Source organism: Musa acuminata, chromosome BXJ1-6 (genome assembly GCF_036884655.1).
Source record: "Musa acuminata AAA Group cultivar baxijiao chromosome BXJ1-6, Cavendish_Baxijiao_AAA, whole genome shotgun sequence".
NCBI lineage: Eukaryota > Viridiplantae > Streptophyta > Magnoliopsida > Zingiberales > Musaceae > Musa > Musa acuminata.
The window spans coordinates 41448713-41463369 of NC_088332.1; the positions used below are offsets into that span (position 1 = coordinate 41448713).

Below are 14657 nucleotides of genomic sequence, written 5' to 3' on the forward strand. Positions count from 1 at the left end.
TGCATGTCGAATCTGTTGGAACAATTGCCTAAAGACAGTAAATCTTGTCGATATGAACAAACAATTGTCTAAAAATAATTTAAAGCATTTATTTGGGTTGCTTCCAACTCTCATAGTAATCAAGCGATCAACTAAAAAAAAATAATAATAATCCTGAAAATTCGAGAGATTTGATCTTTCGGGTCTTCTTTTACCCCTTCAAGAGACATTAAATGATGAAAACGGTCAAAGAATTAAACCTCTCTACTTAAAACGGCCATTAAATTAAGATGGAAGGTAAAATAAAAAGGGAATGGATAAACGTGTCCCATCAGGAACCCACCACGTGGCAAGAGGTTGATGGATGAACAAGGTGACGTGTTACCGATAGGAAGGTTGCACTGAGATCCCCTATTCGTATTGTTCTTTCATGCAAACATAAATCATTCCTTTGATTGTTAGGTTAAATAAATAAATAAATAAATAAATAAATAAATAAATCTAATTTTGATTAAAGTTAATAAAAAAATAAGATTTAAAAATCATTTGAAAGCTATAATTGAATTCAATCTCCATGGATGGATCCAATCAACTATTTCTCTTCTGGATCCAATCTTTCCAACTCGATAAATTAAGAAAAATATATTAAAAATCTTGATAAAAAAATCTTGGTTAGGTATTTTTCACCATCTAAAATAAGGAGTGATTCCTAAAGTGATATGTAATCATTTGGAACAAAGGGTTAAAATATAATAAAATGATAAAGAAATAGATGAATAAATAAGAAAAAATATAATAAAAATAAAAATTTGAGATTAAAAAACATAAAAACCTTAGTAATTCTTAGCTCCAGAATGGCAAGAGGAAGAGTTGTTAGTGAGAAAGTTTTTATTTTCTATCAAAAATGTATTGGTATTTCAAGTTCAGTCTATTATGAAGGAACCTCATAAATAATCTTCTACACCAAAATAGAAACCAAATAAATAGCATAGAAAACAATATTTAATCAACTAGTAGAAGAACAGATATTTTTTCCTTCATCATCTGCCCCTAAAATTTTTGTAGGAAACTTGCACCCAACCCTAGCTATTAGTGTAAAGATAAACTCATAAGATTCAAGGAAAATAAAGGATTTCAAGTATGGGCATAAAGAAAGCATGAATAACTTGATTGGTAACACTCACATTTAATGTGGGAGAAAATTTGAGCCGGTTTGGAAGACTAAATGAGTTTATTATTATTAATTTGGACTAATATATTTTGGGTTAATGGTTTAAGTTTATCAAATTAGTTGATCGATTATCCAATTAAAATGGTTATGATACATGACTTAGAGCATAATATACATGATATTAGAGCATAGAGCAAGCTTTTAAAATAAATTTATCTTTCCAAACTCCTCCAATTTAAACTTTGATAGGAAATACACACGCCCAAATTTATCTGTCCAAACTCCTCCAATTTAAATTTTAATAGAAAATATATAATTAATTAATCATCGCTTGTCAAGCAAACGAGACATAAGGTCTCTGGGAGAAAAAAGCCCAAATGACCAACCACTTGTTTGCTCGTACAGATAAGAGTCTAAGGGGTAGCTTGGAGCGATTATAAATCTCCCCCCTTATAAAATTTTCATAGAAATATTATATCTCTTTAAGATCGGATATAAAAACATACTCTCAATTCTAGATATAGGGTGTTAAAATCGAGAATATAGACTTATAAAAATTGATATCGAGATTAATTTGAGTATTGAAGGGATTGTCTTAAAAAATCTCTCTCGATTTCGATCTTTATACAAGTAATATTTTTAGGAGAGACGTTTTGCATCGTAAATGACTCTGCGCGCACACACACATATATATATATATATATATATATATATAAAAGGGTGATATTTTTTCTTAGCAAATTTGAATATGATTTAAATTATCTTTATTTGGCTTCTAAATTAACAGTAGATGTTTGATTGAAAGACATCTTTTTTAATCACGATCATTCTCCACTATGATGAAAAATAATTAATATGATATAACAATCTGAGATGACATCTCTGGGCACATCAAATCATGATGCAATGCTCACTCAAAAAACTGTGGAAAGCAGCAAGAATAGGATTCATCCGAGTGTCCACGATGGTCACGCAGGAAGAAACCACTATGAATTCCTACTGTTCACTTGCCATCGAACGCCACTTCAAGCTTTTCATCTCATGGGTTCTTCTTTTTCTCTGTTCTTCAAGGAATGAATGGGATGGGGGGAGTGCATCATGACATAACACCCAACGCAGCATGCATGCATCACGACCTCTCAGAGTACCAGTGCTCTTTCGACAGTACATCTTCAACTTACCAACTCAAAACTTGTATCTAATGATACACTGAGTTCATATTTAATGTTGAGGCCTAATATTATATCTTACTATCATTGTGGGTTGTAACTTTAAATTCTATATCTACATCTTTTTCTTCCACTTCCTACTTTATTAGATTGAACTACATATTTGGATTTGATTCATGTGTCAAATCTGATCCAACTTATGTGTGAGAAAGAACATTATAATCTAACATATATTGGCTTTTAACGTATGTGTGATGAAGCATTTCCATGTCTTATGGCTGAGAACAGTGTCGGCTGGGGAATCTAGAGATGAGTGTATCCTTCAGATTTGGATTAAGATTCGAGCGGGACGTGACTCGGATTCCCTCCGCTGCGGTGTTGTGGGAAACGCACTTGACCTTTTCCCACAACTTGGGGGCGGCACCGGATTCCATCCTGCTCTCCTCGATCCACCTCTGGGCTCATTTCAGGTCCGCCTTCTCTTTTAAGACACTCGGGGTTTCTCGGGCGACGCATCAGTGAGGTCGCAGAGAACAGGAGAAAGAAGAGAGAGAAGATGGTGGGTTGGGCCATTGCCGTTCATGGTGGAGCCGGCGTCGACCCAGGACTGCCGGTGGAGAGACAGGAGGAGGCGCGGCGGGTGCTAGAGCGGTGTCTCCGGGTGGGCGCCGCCGGGCTCCGCGCTGGGCTCCCCGCCGTGGACGTAGTGGAGATGGTGGTCCGGGAACTGGAGACCGATCCTGTGTTCAACTCCGGGCGCGGGTCTGCGCTGACGCGGAAGGGTACCGTTGAGATGGAGGCCAGCATCATGGACGGCCACGGCCGCCGCTGCGGCGCCGTATCCGGTCTCACCACCGTCAAGAACCCCGTCTCCCTTGCTCGCCTCGTCATGGACAGATCCCCTCATTCCTACCTCGCTTTCGACGGCGCCGAGGAATTCGCCCGCGAACAGGTCCTCCCCTTCCTCCTCTCCTCTCTTCCTCTCTCTCTCTCTCTAACACACACATCTGCTGTTTCATCGAGTGCAAGCGCGTAGTACGATCTTGCTGATCTCACAGTGCAGAGGGTCACCAGCATACGGTGCTAAAAGGCGCTGCAGTGGGTTTTGGGTGCATTAGCATATCAATATTCTCGATTGTTGCACACCAAACACACGTCGCAGAACCATCCACTATATATCGCCAAAACCAAACTGCACTCGCGTGCCAAATGGTCTCACTTTCGCCGTCACTTCCAAGAAGAACACAGCACACACCATCATTCATGTAAAGCACCACGTAAACCGTGGTCAAAACATAGTTGACCGTAAAGCAGGCACGAGGACAGGGCACGCAGACGTAAGGTGGCACGTGCCAACCTCAATCCATCGTGTAAGTTGAGATGCGCTGCCACACAATAAGATAGATCAGAAAACACTTGTCCCGAAACCTTTTGTCTCTTTGTCATTTCATCGAACATGCTAGCTAATGGGGGGAGGCTGACGTTAACGGTGATGCGTCGTCTTCTTGGAGCTTCTTTACCCAAGTCTCACAGGTGGTTAACATTGTGTGCTCTTCCCGTCGTAGGGTGTTGAAGTGGTGGACAATAGCTATTTTATCACGGAAGAGAACATGAGCATGCTGAAACGGGCAAAGGAGGCTAACAGCATCATGGTTTGTGACTTTGGCCTCTCGTGCATCATTTCCTTCCTAAACATAGAAGAAGAAGAGAGACTGGGAAAGCTGTTAATTATATTGATCTGCTTCTTATTCTTGGTGAGCAACGTAGTATGATTATAGAGTTCCAGCGCCGGGTGTGGATAGCGCCAGTGCCGGACTAGAGGGTGCGAAAGTGGGTCTGCTGATGAACGGCCTCCGCATCAGCGTCTACGCGCCGGAGACCGTGGGGTGTGTGGTGGTCGACAGCAACGGGTGGTGTGCTGCCGCAACGTCCACCGGGGGGCTCATGAACAAGATGAGCGGTCGCATCGGCGACTCACCCCTGATCGGCTCCGGCACCTACGCCTGCGGTGACTGCGCCGTCTCGTGCACCGGGGAGGGTGAGGCCATCATCCGCAGCACACTGGCGAGGGACGTGGCAGCGCTGGTGGAGTACAAGGGGCTCAGCCTGCAGGAGGCCGTGGACTACGCCATCAAGGAGAGGTTAGACGAGGGCATGGCAGGGCTCATCGCCGTGTCCAGAAATGGTGAGGTTGCGTATGGGTTCAACACTATAGGGATGTTCAGGGGATGTGCAACGGAGGATGGATTCATGGAGGTGAGTATATGGTAGACGCACTGTCTCCGCAAGATCCGTCAGCAGCCTCCACAAAAGAATGTAGCAATCTCTGTTTATGATGGTAAAAATCTTCTTCCAAATCCAAGGGATCACTTAATATGCTTGATCAAGAGATGAAGCCTAGTAAGCAATTTTAGGAGCTTCCACTTGCTCATCTGCTTGTGCTGCAGCTGCAAATTAGGCAGCAGCAGCAGCAGTAGGATGCAATAGTGAATTAACATCAGTGATGATCCTTATACTTTGAAACACTACTGCAAGATAATGTAAATGTACATAATTGAGATCATAATGTGAAAGTTACCAGGAAGAAATCAAAGATACATGATTTAGATTTCAGTATATCATTAACTAGCCTCATCCTCCGTTGTCACACATCTAACTAGAAGATTTAAGCTGATACTCCAATGATGTGGCCAAACCATCATTGAGGACGTAGAAGCCAGAAGCTACATGCAAGTAACCTGCAGCCTTTGCTGTTTCCCCTCAACATCCGTATGGCTCAGGCCTTGATAGGGTAAACCCTAACTTGATCCAACACAGGCCCGCAGAGAGATCCGGGATTGCTGACGCTGATGTGGTAGTACGCAGCGTAGAATGTGATCCGAGTCCTGTTCGCCAGTGCCATAAACCTCAAGCTTGCAGCTTGGTGTCCACCTTTTCCCTGAGAGTGGAATCGCGCCTTCACCGTCCCATTGCCTGCGAAAGCTTCCACCATCATCGAACCATGGCAACCGTTCTTCGCATCGCCCACCACAAAGCTGAGTTCGTAGACCCTGTTGCTGATGGTCCTGATAACCTGCGCGATGGCGCTTTCCCTTCCTGCGATGAGCTCCACCGCGAACTGCCCGAACGGGACGGCGTGATGCTCTGCGTCGATGAACCTGACGGCCTTGAGGGATTCGATGATCCAGCCAGGGAGGGGAGATGTGCGGTCTTCCTGCTTGGGAGGAAGGAGGACGCCGGTTGTGGAGTTTTGGAAGACATGAGGCCCTTCTTCGAAGCCGCCATTCTTAACCAGGTTGTCTGCAGTTAAAGGATCGTATTAGATCGCACCTCTTCTGCGCTATCAGCTCCATGCTGATCTCGCAGACTTGTAATGGTTGAGCTTTCACCTCTCGTAGGCATCGGAGGGAAGAGCTCCTTGATGGCCACAGCGTCCAAGAGCGGTCCACACGCTGGGTCTTCCTCAATCCCGACGTTGTGGAAGATCACCTGCACCGTTGTCTTGGTCGGTATGAAGCCCCAGGCGTAGGTATCGCCACCGGTGCTGCTGTAAAGAGTCTGAATCGGGAGGCCTCCGGAGAGCGGCGGCACCGAAACCCTCAGCACCTCATCCTGGGCGCAGGTCCTGGTGGCGCTGAAAGTGAGGGAGTAGAGGGTGCCTGGCTTGACGGTGATGTCCTGGGAGACGGAGGCGTCGTTGCCGAGTCGAACGGCATGGACGCCGTGGGGCACGGTGAAGTACATGCCGCCTGGCTGCGGGCCGCCGGAGACGTACTCGACATGGCCCCGGATGGTCCATCTGGGGAGGGATTTCTTCCCCATGATGACAGTCTTGTTGAGCTCGTCTTCCCTCGGGCCGGTCTCGAAGTTGCCATTGGCAAGGAATCCTGCAAGTTAATGGAAGGAAGCCAACAATCCATCTCAATCATGAAGCAATCAAGAGAATATAGAAAAGCTTCGCCATATATATATCCACAAAGGAGATTTTGTTAAGCTGGTTACCATCAAGAAACTGAGCCTTGAGAACACTGATGTAGCAGGAAAGGAGCACAAGAAAAAGATGCAGAGCACCCATCTCTGTTCTAAGTGAAGCAAGCAGAGATGAGACTGAGCTCAGGGACTGTGAGAGCTGTATATATATCCACAGCACAAAATCCAGGCCACCTCCATGGCTTTGTGATCTGATCTACATATATGTGTGATGGCAGAAGCCTGCCGGATTGCTGCAGTGGTCATTACAGCTTGCTTCCTTAAAAGGATGGCAGAAACAGCTCAAGTGATTCCAAGCAGACTCCGCAGTGCCACTATGCATGCATGGGTCGGCTTCAAAACAACAGGTGCCGTGTCAGAATCACGTAGCTTTCACCATGGACGCAGGGAGACCACCCGGCTCGTCATCAACTCCGAGAGAAAGAACATGAACAAGCGGATAGGAAAAGCCTGCGATCATGAGTTCCATGCGGCGATTCCGCATGCCTGTCCCACTTCACAACCCTGTCTCACATGGCGAGGAGAAGGTTATAGATTCTTAATCACGTGCTGGGAGAGGACTTTGGTGCTCAGCTTAATCTATGGTGCTCAGCTTCCAAAAGAATTAGAAGAGTGCGATGTCAGTGTTGCCATCTCCAACATTGGATGGTTCTGACCTTGTGTACACTACGTTTTCCCTCTTTAACTGTTCTTGATCCTCCGGCTTACTGTTCACTGATCACAGAGGACGAGGAATCCTTTGACTGCAGATCGGATCGGGCCGGAGTGGACACAGAGATCCACAGTAAAAGAAAGGCATTTCTGGGAGGAGATGAGAACAGAGGAGAGGAATAGCTGAATACCATCTCCCTCGCCTCCGCGACGGAGACGGCGTCGCTACCGAGCAGCGCGCACGTGGTGGCGGTGCCGTAAATACATCAATTAAATGTATTCACGCGAATAAAAATTAGCATCATCAATCCAAGGTTTTGATGATAAGATATTGATGGTAGACATCCATCATATTTTGCTGATGGATCATTTGATTTGATCATAAATGCTCGCTTCGCTCTGTTTGATTCGATCAAATCAACTTTCGATATTTATTATTTATTTAAAATGGATGGATAATTGAGGTTAAATGAATTCTCCTTCAAATTTATATGTGAAGGATGAGAAGATGAGATCGCATTTGGCACCACGAGTACATCATTCATTCATGGGTCGATCACAACTATTCATGACTCCCAATGATATCATCATCTGTTACTACAGACGATATTCGTCGTCACTAATTAAAACATTAAAAAAAATTTATTATTATTTTTATTTAAATAGACTTAAGTATTTCATTCTCATAAATACAAAAATATTAATATAATTTTTTTAAAATATAATGATCAAAATATTAAAGATAGTTAATTATGTTATAACAATAATAAATTATAAAAAAGATAAACATTTCCACTATGGCAAAAATACTCTCTCATACATTATGATTACAGGAGATGTGACACAAAGATATCCAGAGACAAGTTATCTGCCTACATTATTCTAAATATGATGATATAACACACAACACTTATTCCCCACCTCAACGACTTTTCACATGTAAGTCGATGCGTTCTGCTGGCCTTTTTCTTTGCTTTGGCTGTACGTGGTTTGTTTGGTAAACATCATTGTTAGCCACAGTACATAGTCCTGTTACAAGTCTTTCTCGCTCTCTGTATGCATGTATGTTTGTCCCTCTCTTAATTTGGATGGGTGTGGCTTGTTTGATAGCATTGTTGTTAGCCACTGTGGTCCTATTTTCTCTCTCTATATGTATGTATCACTTAGCTTGATTTTGTTGTGTTTTGTTTGTTAGATAGCATTGCTATTATCCATAGTGGTCCTGTTATATATATATATAATTTATATTTTTATATGTTTATTGAGTCGATTTAATCCAGTTGTTTATTGAGTCTGTTTAGCCCGGTTACAATTGGGTAGAGATTTATTAAATATTTATTTATTATTAAGAGTCCTCTTGGTAGATTTTAGGTGAAACTCTATAAATAATGATGTAACCATTTCTTTAAATAAATCAATCAATGAAATATTATTTCACTATGTGAACAAACTCTAGGAAACCGATCCCCTCGAAGCGATCAAGGAGACTGATCCCCTTGAAGCGATCAAGGAGGTTAATCCTGTTAGCATAAAAATCTATAATTATGCTAAATCAATTATGCGGAATTAACCTATATGCCAGGATTTGAAATCAATACATAGATCAAATTATACGATGCGTACCTTTTGAAGCCATCCGTTCAGAGATCTTGTTTGATCTGCTCAGCACCGTGATCCAAGATTGCTGCAGGCTCCGTCTTTAATCCGATCGCGCTGCGGAATCTGCAGGGAGTGCGAAGAGTAGACCCTTTCTCCTCTCTTCCTATCCTTTCACAGGATCACTCAGATTGATGGATTTGGGGAGAGGGTTTTGGGGAGAGAGTCGAGGAGAATAACTCAATTCCTCAACGGAGAGATGCGACGTTATAACGCACTAACCACCCACTCAACCACTAGAGATCCTGTCCGTTTATAGGCGAGAGCAGAGGGTCTACGATGAGATGAGATCTCAGAAGATTTCCTCCCATCAAGGATATCTCCGAGGAATCGTTCCGTAGTGGACTTAGTCTTGGCTAAAATATCGCAACGGAACCCAATTCTATTATATATCTTATTCAATAAAAGGCCACATATTCTAACATTCTCCCACTTGGCCCATTAATTGATAAGATATAAAAGAGATACAAAATCAAAACAAACAAAACAAAATTTGTTTGAAAACAATTTTACCTAATTGGATTCCAAATATTTTGAAAAAAAAAAAAAATTTTATACATGGCCATGTTTTTAAAAATAAGCCAATAAGTCCAATAAATACAATAATACTATATTAAGTCCAACTATCAATGCGAGTCATAGCGGTTGTATTTCATCAATGTCATACTCCCTTCTATGTACCACAACATTGTTAGTCTTTCCTAACATAGTCCATAATGACCCCTGTAATTTGTCTTGTCAAGACAATCCTGTTATTACATTCAACCATAATATGCATAAACATAAATGTAAACAAGATAGCAGAAACAGATAACTTTAATTAAATAAATGTCAATAATAGCATCCACATAAACATGCATCACCATATCCTTTATGACTTGCTCACAAGCCCCATTCTAAGAACATGTTCTTTGAATATTTTGCACTGTAAGGCTTTTGTCAATGGATCAGCAATCATCATAGTGGTGCTCAAGTTCTCAATAGACACTTGCTGTTTCTGGACTCTTTCTCTAACCACCAAGTACTTTAACTCAATGTGCTTGGAACCACTAGAGTACTTGCCATTCTTAGAGAAGAAAACTGCTGCGGTGTTATCACAAAATATCTTCAGCGGCTTGGCAATTGAGTCGACCACACAAGTCCTGAGATAAAATTTCGCAGCCATAAAGCTTGATTTGTGGCCTCAAAGCATGCCACAAATTCAGCTTCCATTGTTGATGATGCAATAAGCGATTGCTTTGCACTTTTCCAAGAAATTGCCCCACCAGCTAACATAAATACAAATCCTGAAGTGGACTTCCTACTATCGAGGCAATTTGCAAAATCAGCATCTGAATATCCAGTTACTTCAAGCTGATCAGATCTCCTGTATGTGAGCATATAATCTTTTGTCCCTTGTAGATATCTCATTACTTTCTTTGCAGCTTTCCAATGTTCCATTCCTGGGTTGCTTTGATATCTTCCCAGCATTGCAACTGCAAAACTGATATCTGGTCTTGTACAGGTTTGAGCATATAATAGACTTCCAACTGCGCATCCATAAGGAATATTCTTCATTTGATTCTTTTCTAAGTCATTTCTTGGGCACTGGTTTTGACTGAATTTTTCACCTTTAGTAATAGGTACATCATTTGTTGAGCAAAGCTGCATATTAAATTTCTCCAAGATACGATCAATATATCCTTTCTGAGACAATCCTAATAATCCTTGAGATCTATCCCTGAATATCTCAATGCCAATGACATAGGATGCCTCATTCATATCAACCATCTTAAAGTTCTTGTTGAGAAACATCTTGGTTTCGTGCAATAAACCAAGATCACTGCTGGCAAGTAAAATATCATCCACATATAAGACCAATATAATAAACTTGCTCCCACTTACCTTCAGGTATATACACTGATCAATAGTGTTTTCCTTAAATCCGAAGGAAGTAATGGTATTATGAAACTTTATATACCATTGTCTGGAAGCTTGTTTAAGGCCATAAGTGGATTTCTTAAGTTTACAAGCCCAACTTTCTTTTCCCTTTTCTATGAATCCTTCAGGTTGTTCCATATAGATTTCCTCATCCAGATCCCCATTCAGAAATGCTGTTTTCACATCCATCTGATGCAACTCAAGATCATAATGAGCTACTAATGCCATAACGATTCTCAATGAGTCCTTTTTAGAAACAGGAGAAAAAGTCTCATTATAGTCGATGCCTTCCTTCTGAGAAAAACCTTTGGCCACAAGTCTGGCTTTATATCGTTCGATATTGCCCGTTGAGTCACGTTTTGTCTTAAAGACCCATTTACAACCGACTCTTTTACAATCATTGGGCAATTCAACGAGATCCCAGACATCATTCTGTACCATTGATTTTAACTCTTCTTTCATTGCATCATACCATTTTTCAGAATCGTTACTTTCTATGGCTTGTGAAAACGATAAGGGGTCTCTTTTTATTCCTATATCATAATCTGATTCTTGTAGATATACAACATAATCATCAGAAATGGCATGTTTCCTTTTCCTTTGAGATCTTCTCAAATCTGCCAATTGTGATTGTTCTACAAGATCATCAGCGGCGACATCAACATCATGTGAGAGTTCTTGGATGTTATTTTGTTGTTCACCCTCATCAATACTCTCATTGATTTGAGGAACAACAATCTCTCGGACAGGAGATGATATGGGAGAATTAACCTGAATCTCCTCAATATCAAAATTAATCCTTCGAGATTTTTCACTCCCACTGATTTCGCCATTTTCTAGGAATTTTGCATTACCAGATTCTACTATTCTCATACTATGATTAGGGCAATAAAATCTGTATCCCTTGGATTTTTCTGGATAACCAATAAAATATCGTGAAATAGTTCTTGGCTCCAATTTCTTTTCATGTGGATTGAATACTCTTATCTCTGCAGGACATCCCCAAATATGTAAATGTCTCAGACTGGGCTTCCTACCAGTCCATAACTCAAATGGAGTCGATGAAATTGACTTGCTAGGAACCCTGTTCAAGATGTACATAGCTGTCCTAAGAGCTTCACCCCACATCGACTCAGGTACAGAGGAATAACTCATCATGCTCCTAACCATATCCATCAGAGTACGATTTCGCCTTTCAGCAACACCGTTCTGCTGTGGCACACCTGGTAATGCATATTGAGCACAAATACCCCGTTGTTCTAGGAATCTAGCAAAAGGACCAATATTCTGACTAGATCCATCATATCTGCCATAAAATTCACCACCTCTGTCAGATCTGACAATTTTAACTTTTCTATCTAATTGTCTCTCAACCTCATTTATGTATACTTCAAGAGTATCAACGGCTTGAGACTTTTCATGTATTAGATAAACTTTGCCATATCTGGACAGATCATCTATAAATGTGATGAAATATTTTTCTCCACTAAAACAAGGAATGTGAAGTGGTCCGCAGATATCAGTATGAATAATCTCAAGGAGTTCTTTGCTTCTTGTGGCATTTTTCTTTATTTGTTTAGTTTGCTTTCCCTTAATGCAATCTATACAAATATCAAAATCAGTGAAGTCTAAATGTTCCAAAATATTATCCTTCACTAATCTTTCAATTCTTTCCTTGGAGATATGTCCCAATCGTCTATGCCACAATATGGAAGATCTTTCATTATTGAAACTACGTTTCAATCCAACATTTGATTGCAGGGTCATTAGTGTCTTTGCAAACTCAAGATCCAAATTAATTCTGTACAAACCATCACACAGAATTCCAGAACCAACTTTAATTGAATCGTAAAATATGCTGAGTTTGCCACTACCAAAAGAAATACAATATCCCAACTCATCAATTCTAGAAAGAGAAATCAAATTTCTAGAAATTGTAGGGACATAACATGTGTCAACAAGATCCATCAAGTGACCCGTCTCTAAGCGTAGACGATAAGTTCCCATTGATATCACTTTCGCTTTAAGACGATTTCCCATAATAATGAATCTTTCATGTTCTTTTGGTTTCCGAATTGAAAGGAATCCCTGCATATTATTTGTAACATGAGTTGAAGCACCGGAATCTATCCACCAAGTGTTAGAAGGAACTTCTGTAATGTTTGATTCGAAACATACAAAGGTCGAGTTAATACCTTTCTTTTCGAACCAAGTCTTGCGTTTAATGCAATCCTTCTTCACATGTCCTTTCTTGCCACAAAAGAAGCACTTTACAGTAAAGGCTTTCTTTTCATTAGTCTGTTTAACATTTCCAGACTTAGCAAATCTCTTTGATGGATGATGCTTCAACTTTCTTTTCTTGTTACCACCTCCTTGAGTAGTCGTCATGACATTATATGAATTTTCCTGCCTTAATCTCAATTCTTCCTGAACACACATGCTAGTCAACTCATTCAAGTCCCACTTATCCTTATTTGTATTGTAGTGAATCTTGAATGGGCCAAACTGAGAAGGAAGAGAATTAAGAATAAATTGCACGAGAAAAGATTCATCAACATTCATGCCTAATGTTTTAAGTTTTGCAGCTTTGTCAGCCATATTGAGGATATGATCCTGAATTCCTCGAGTACCATCATACTGAGCTGTAGTCAGTTCTTTCATCAATGTGCCAGCTAATGACTTATCAGCAGATTTAAATCTGTCTTCAATAACCTTTAAATATTCCTTTGCGCTAGTTACAATCGGTAATGAAGTCTTTATGTTATTTGCAATTGTCATTCTTATGAACATTAAACTAAGCCTATCAGATCTTTCCCAAGCCTTCATTTCATTAACTTGTTCTGCAGTACTTTCATCAGTCAAGTCTGCAGGCTTTTCAACAAGTAATGCTAGATCAAGATCTAACACACCCAGTGTAAATTGCACATGCTCTAACCATTCTGAATAATTTGATCCAGAAAGTACAAGGACACTTGAAGCATATGAATGTATATGCGGAAGTACCACTGCAAAAAGATATATAACAACATTAATGCTTTGAGTTTGTCAAAAAATTGATGAACTATTGATATCATCTATATTACACCTTTGGGTGAAATATTGACATATCTAGTGTTCACTCAAGAATATTTTTGGAGGACTGATACCATCCTTGAGGAATAGGTATTGTTACCTTTGGGTATACAACCCTAAACTGCAAGGATATCTAAAATAGTATCATCCTACCCCATCACATAATTATTTGAATTAGATTCTCCTTTGGGATTATCTAAATCTCATAATTATATGTGCCATTATGAATATTATTTCTTTAATATCATTTAGGACTAATTCTTTAATATTATTTTATAAGTAATTAGTCTAGGTCACTTTGGTGGCTACAAGACTAATGCCATGATATAAAATAAAATGTCCTATAAATGATAAAACTTTTATTGTAATTCATATCACAAAAGCCTATCATCCTAGGCCACTTTGGCAGCTACTAGTCAGATAAAACTTAAGGAAATAAATTACAAATAATATTCATCAATAATTCTTTAATTTTGCTAAATAGTTCAATAATAAAATAATAATAATAATTATTGAACATTTATGTAAAGCAATTCAATAATAAATAACAATAATAATTATTGAAATTTAATGCAAAACAGTTCAATAATAAATAACCATAATAATTATTGAACAATAGTGTAAAACAATTCAATAATAAAATAGCAATGATAATTATTGAACATTAATAAAACTCATATGATAATTTCAAGCATATACATGTGAATAAATAAATAAAAATTCCAAAAACAATAATTGGATTTTTAATTTTATTTACCACATATATAATGAATAATTCATATGAGAAAACCATAAAATAAACCATAATTTATAGTTTTTTTTTTAATCAAAATTAAATCCAATCAAATAATCAAAAAATTATAATCATGATGAGATCTCAGAAGATTTCCTCCCATCAACGATATCTCCGAGGAATCGTTCCGTAGTGGACTTAGTCTTGGCTAAAATATCGCAACGGAACCCAATTCTATTATATATCTTATTCAATAAAAGGCCACATATTCTAACAAATCCCCTCGAAGCGATTATTATCATTCCCTTTTTTCCCC

General features: G+C 39.6%; 2 protein-coding genes across 2 annotated transcripts; one reads left to right on the forward strand and one right to left on the reverse strand.

The window, feature by feature from the left end:
• Positions 1-2641: 2641 nt before the first annotated feature.
• LOC135585813 (probable isoaspartyl peptidase/L-asparaginase 2) lies at positions 2642-4718 on the forward strand. The gene is made up of 3 exons (XM_009408251.3): positions 2642-3271; positions 3885-3971; positions 4087-4718. The coding sequence occupies exons 1-3, from the start codon at positions 2876-2878 to the stop codon at positions 4588-4590; spliced, it is 987 nt and encodes a 328-aa protein (XP_009406526.2). The 5' UTR covers positions 2642-2875; the 3' UTR covers positions 4591-4718.
• A 92-nt stretch (positions 4719-4810) lies between these two features.
• On the reverse strand, positions 4811-6609 carry LOC103989417 (protein TEEBE-like). Its single transcript, XM_065188894.1, has 3 exons — positions 6322-6609; positions 5709-6206; positions 4811-5619 (listed from the first exon to the last, which is right to left on the reverse strand). The coding sequence occupies exons 1-3, from the start codon at positions 6392-6394 to the stop codon at positions 5096-5098; spliced, it is 1095 nt and encodes a 364-aa protein (XP_065044966.1). The 5' UTR covers positions 6395-6609; the 3' UTR covers positions 4811-5095.
• Between the last annotated feature and the right edge of the window lie 8048 nt (positions 6610-14657).

What these genes read in the sequence shown, in the direction of transcription:
- LOC135585813 (XM_009408251.3), top strand. Translation starts at nt 2,876, where the DNA reads ATGGTGGGTTGGGCCATTGCCGTTCATGGTGGAGCCGGCGTCGACCCA. An exon ending in AGGAATTCGCCCGCGAACAG is followed by an intron (nt 3,272 to 3,884) that starts GTCCTCCCCTTC and finishes TTCCCGTCGTAG; the next exon opens with GGTGTTGAAGTGGTGGACAA. An exon ending in AGGAGGCTAACAGCATCATG is followed by an intron (nt 3,972 to 4,086) that starts GTTTGTGACTTT and finishes TGAGCAACGTAG; the next exon opens with TATGATTATAGAGTTCCAGC.
- LOC103989417 (XM_065188894.1), bottom strand. Translation starts at nt 6,394, where the DNA reads ATGGGTGCTCTGCATCTTTTTCTTGTGCTCCTTTCCTGCTACATCAGT. An exon ending in CAAGGCTCAGTTTCTTGATG is followed by an intron (nt 6,207 to 6,321) that starts GTAACCAGCTTA and finishes ATTAACTTGCAG; the next exon opens with GATTCCTTGCCAATGGCAAC. An exon ending in CCCTCCGATGCCTACGAGAG is followed by an intron (nt 5,620 to 5,708) that starts GTGAAAGCTCAA and finishes CTTTAACTGCAG; the next exon opens with ACAACCTGGTTAAGAATGGC.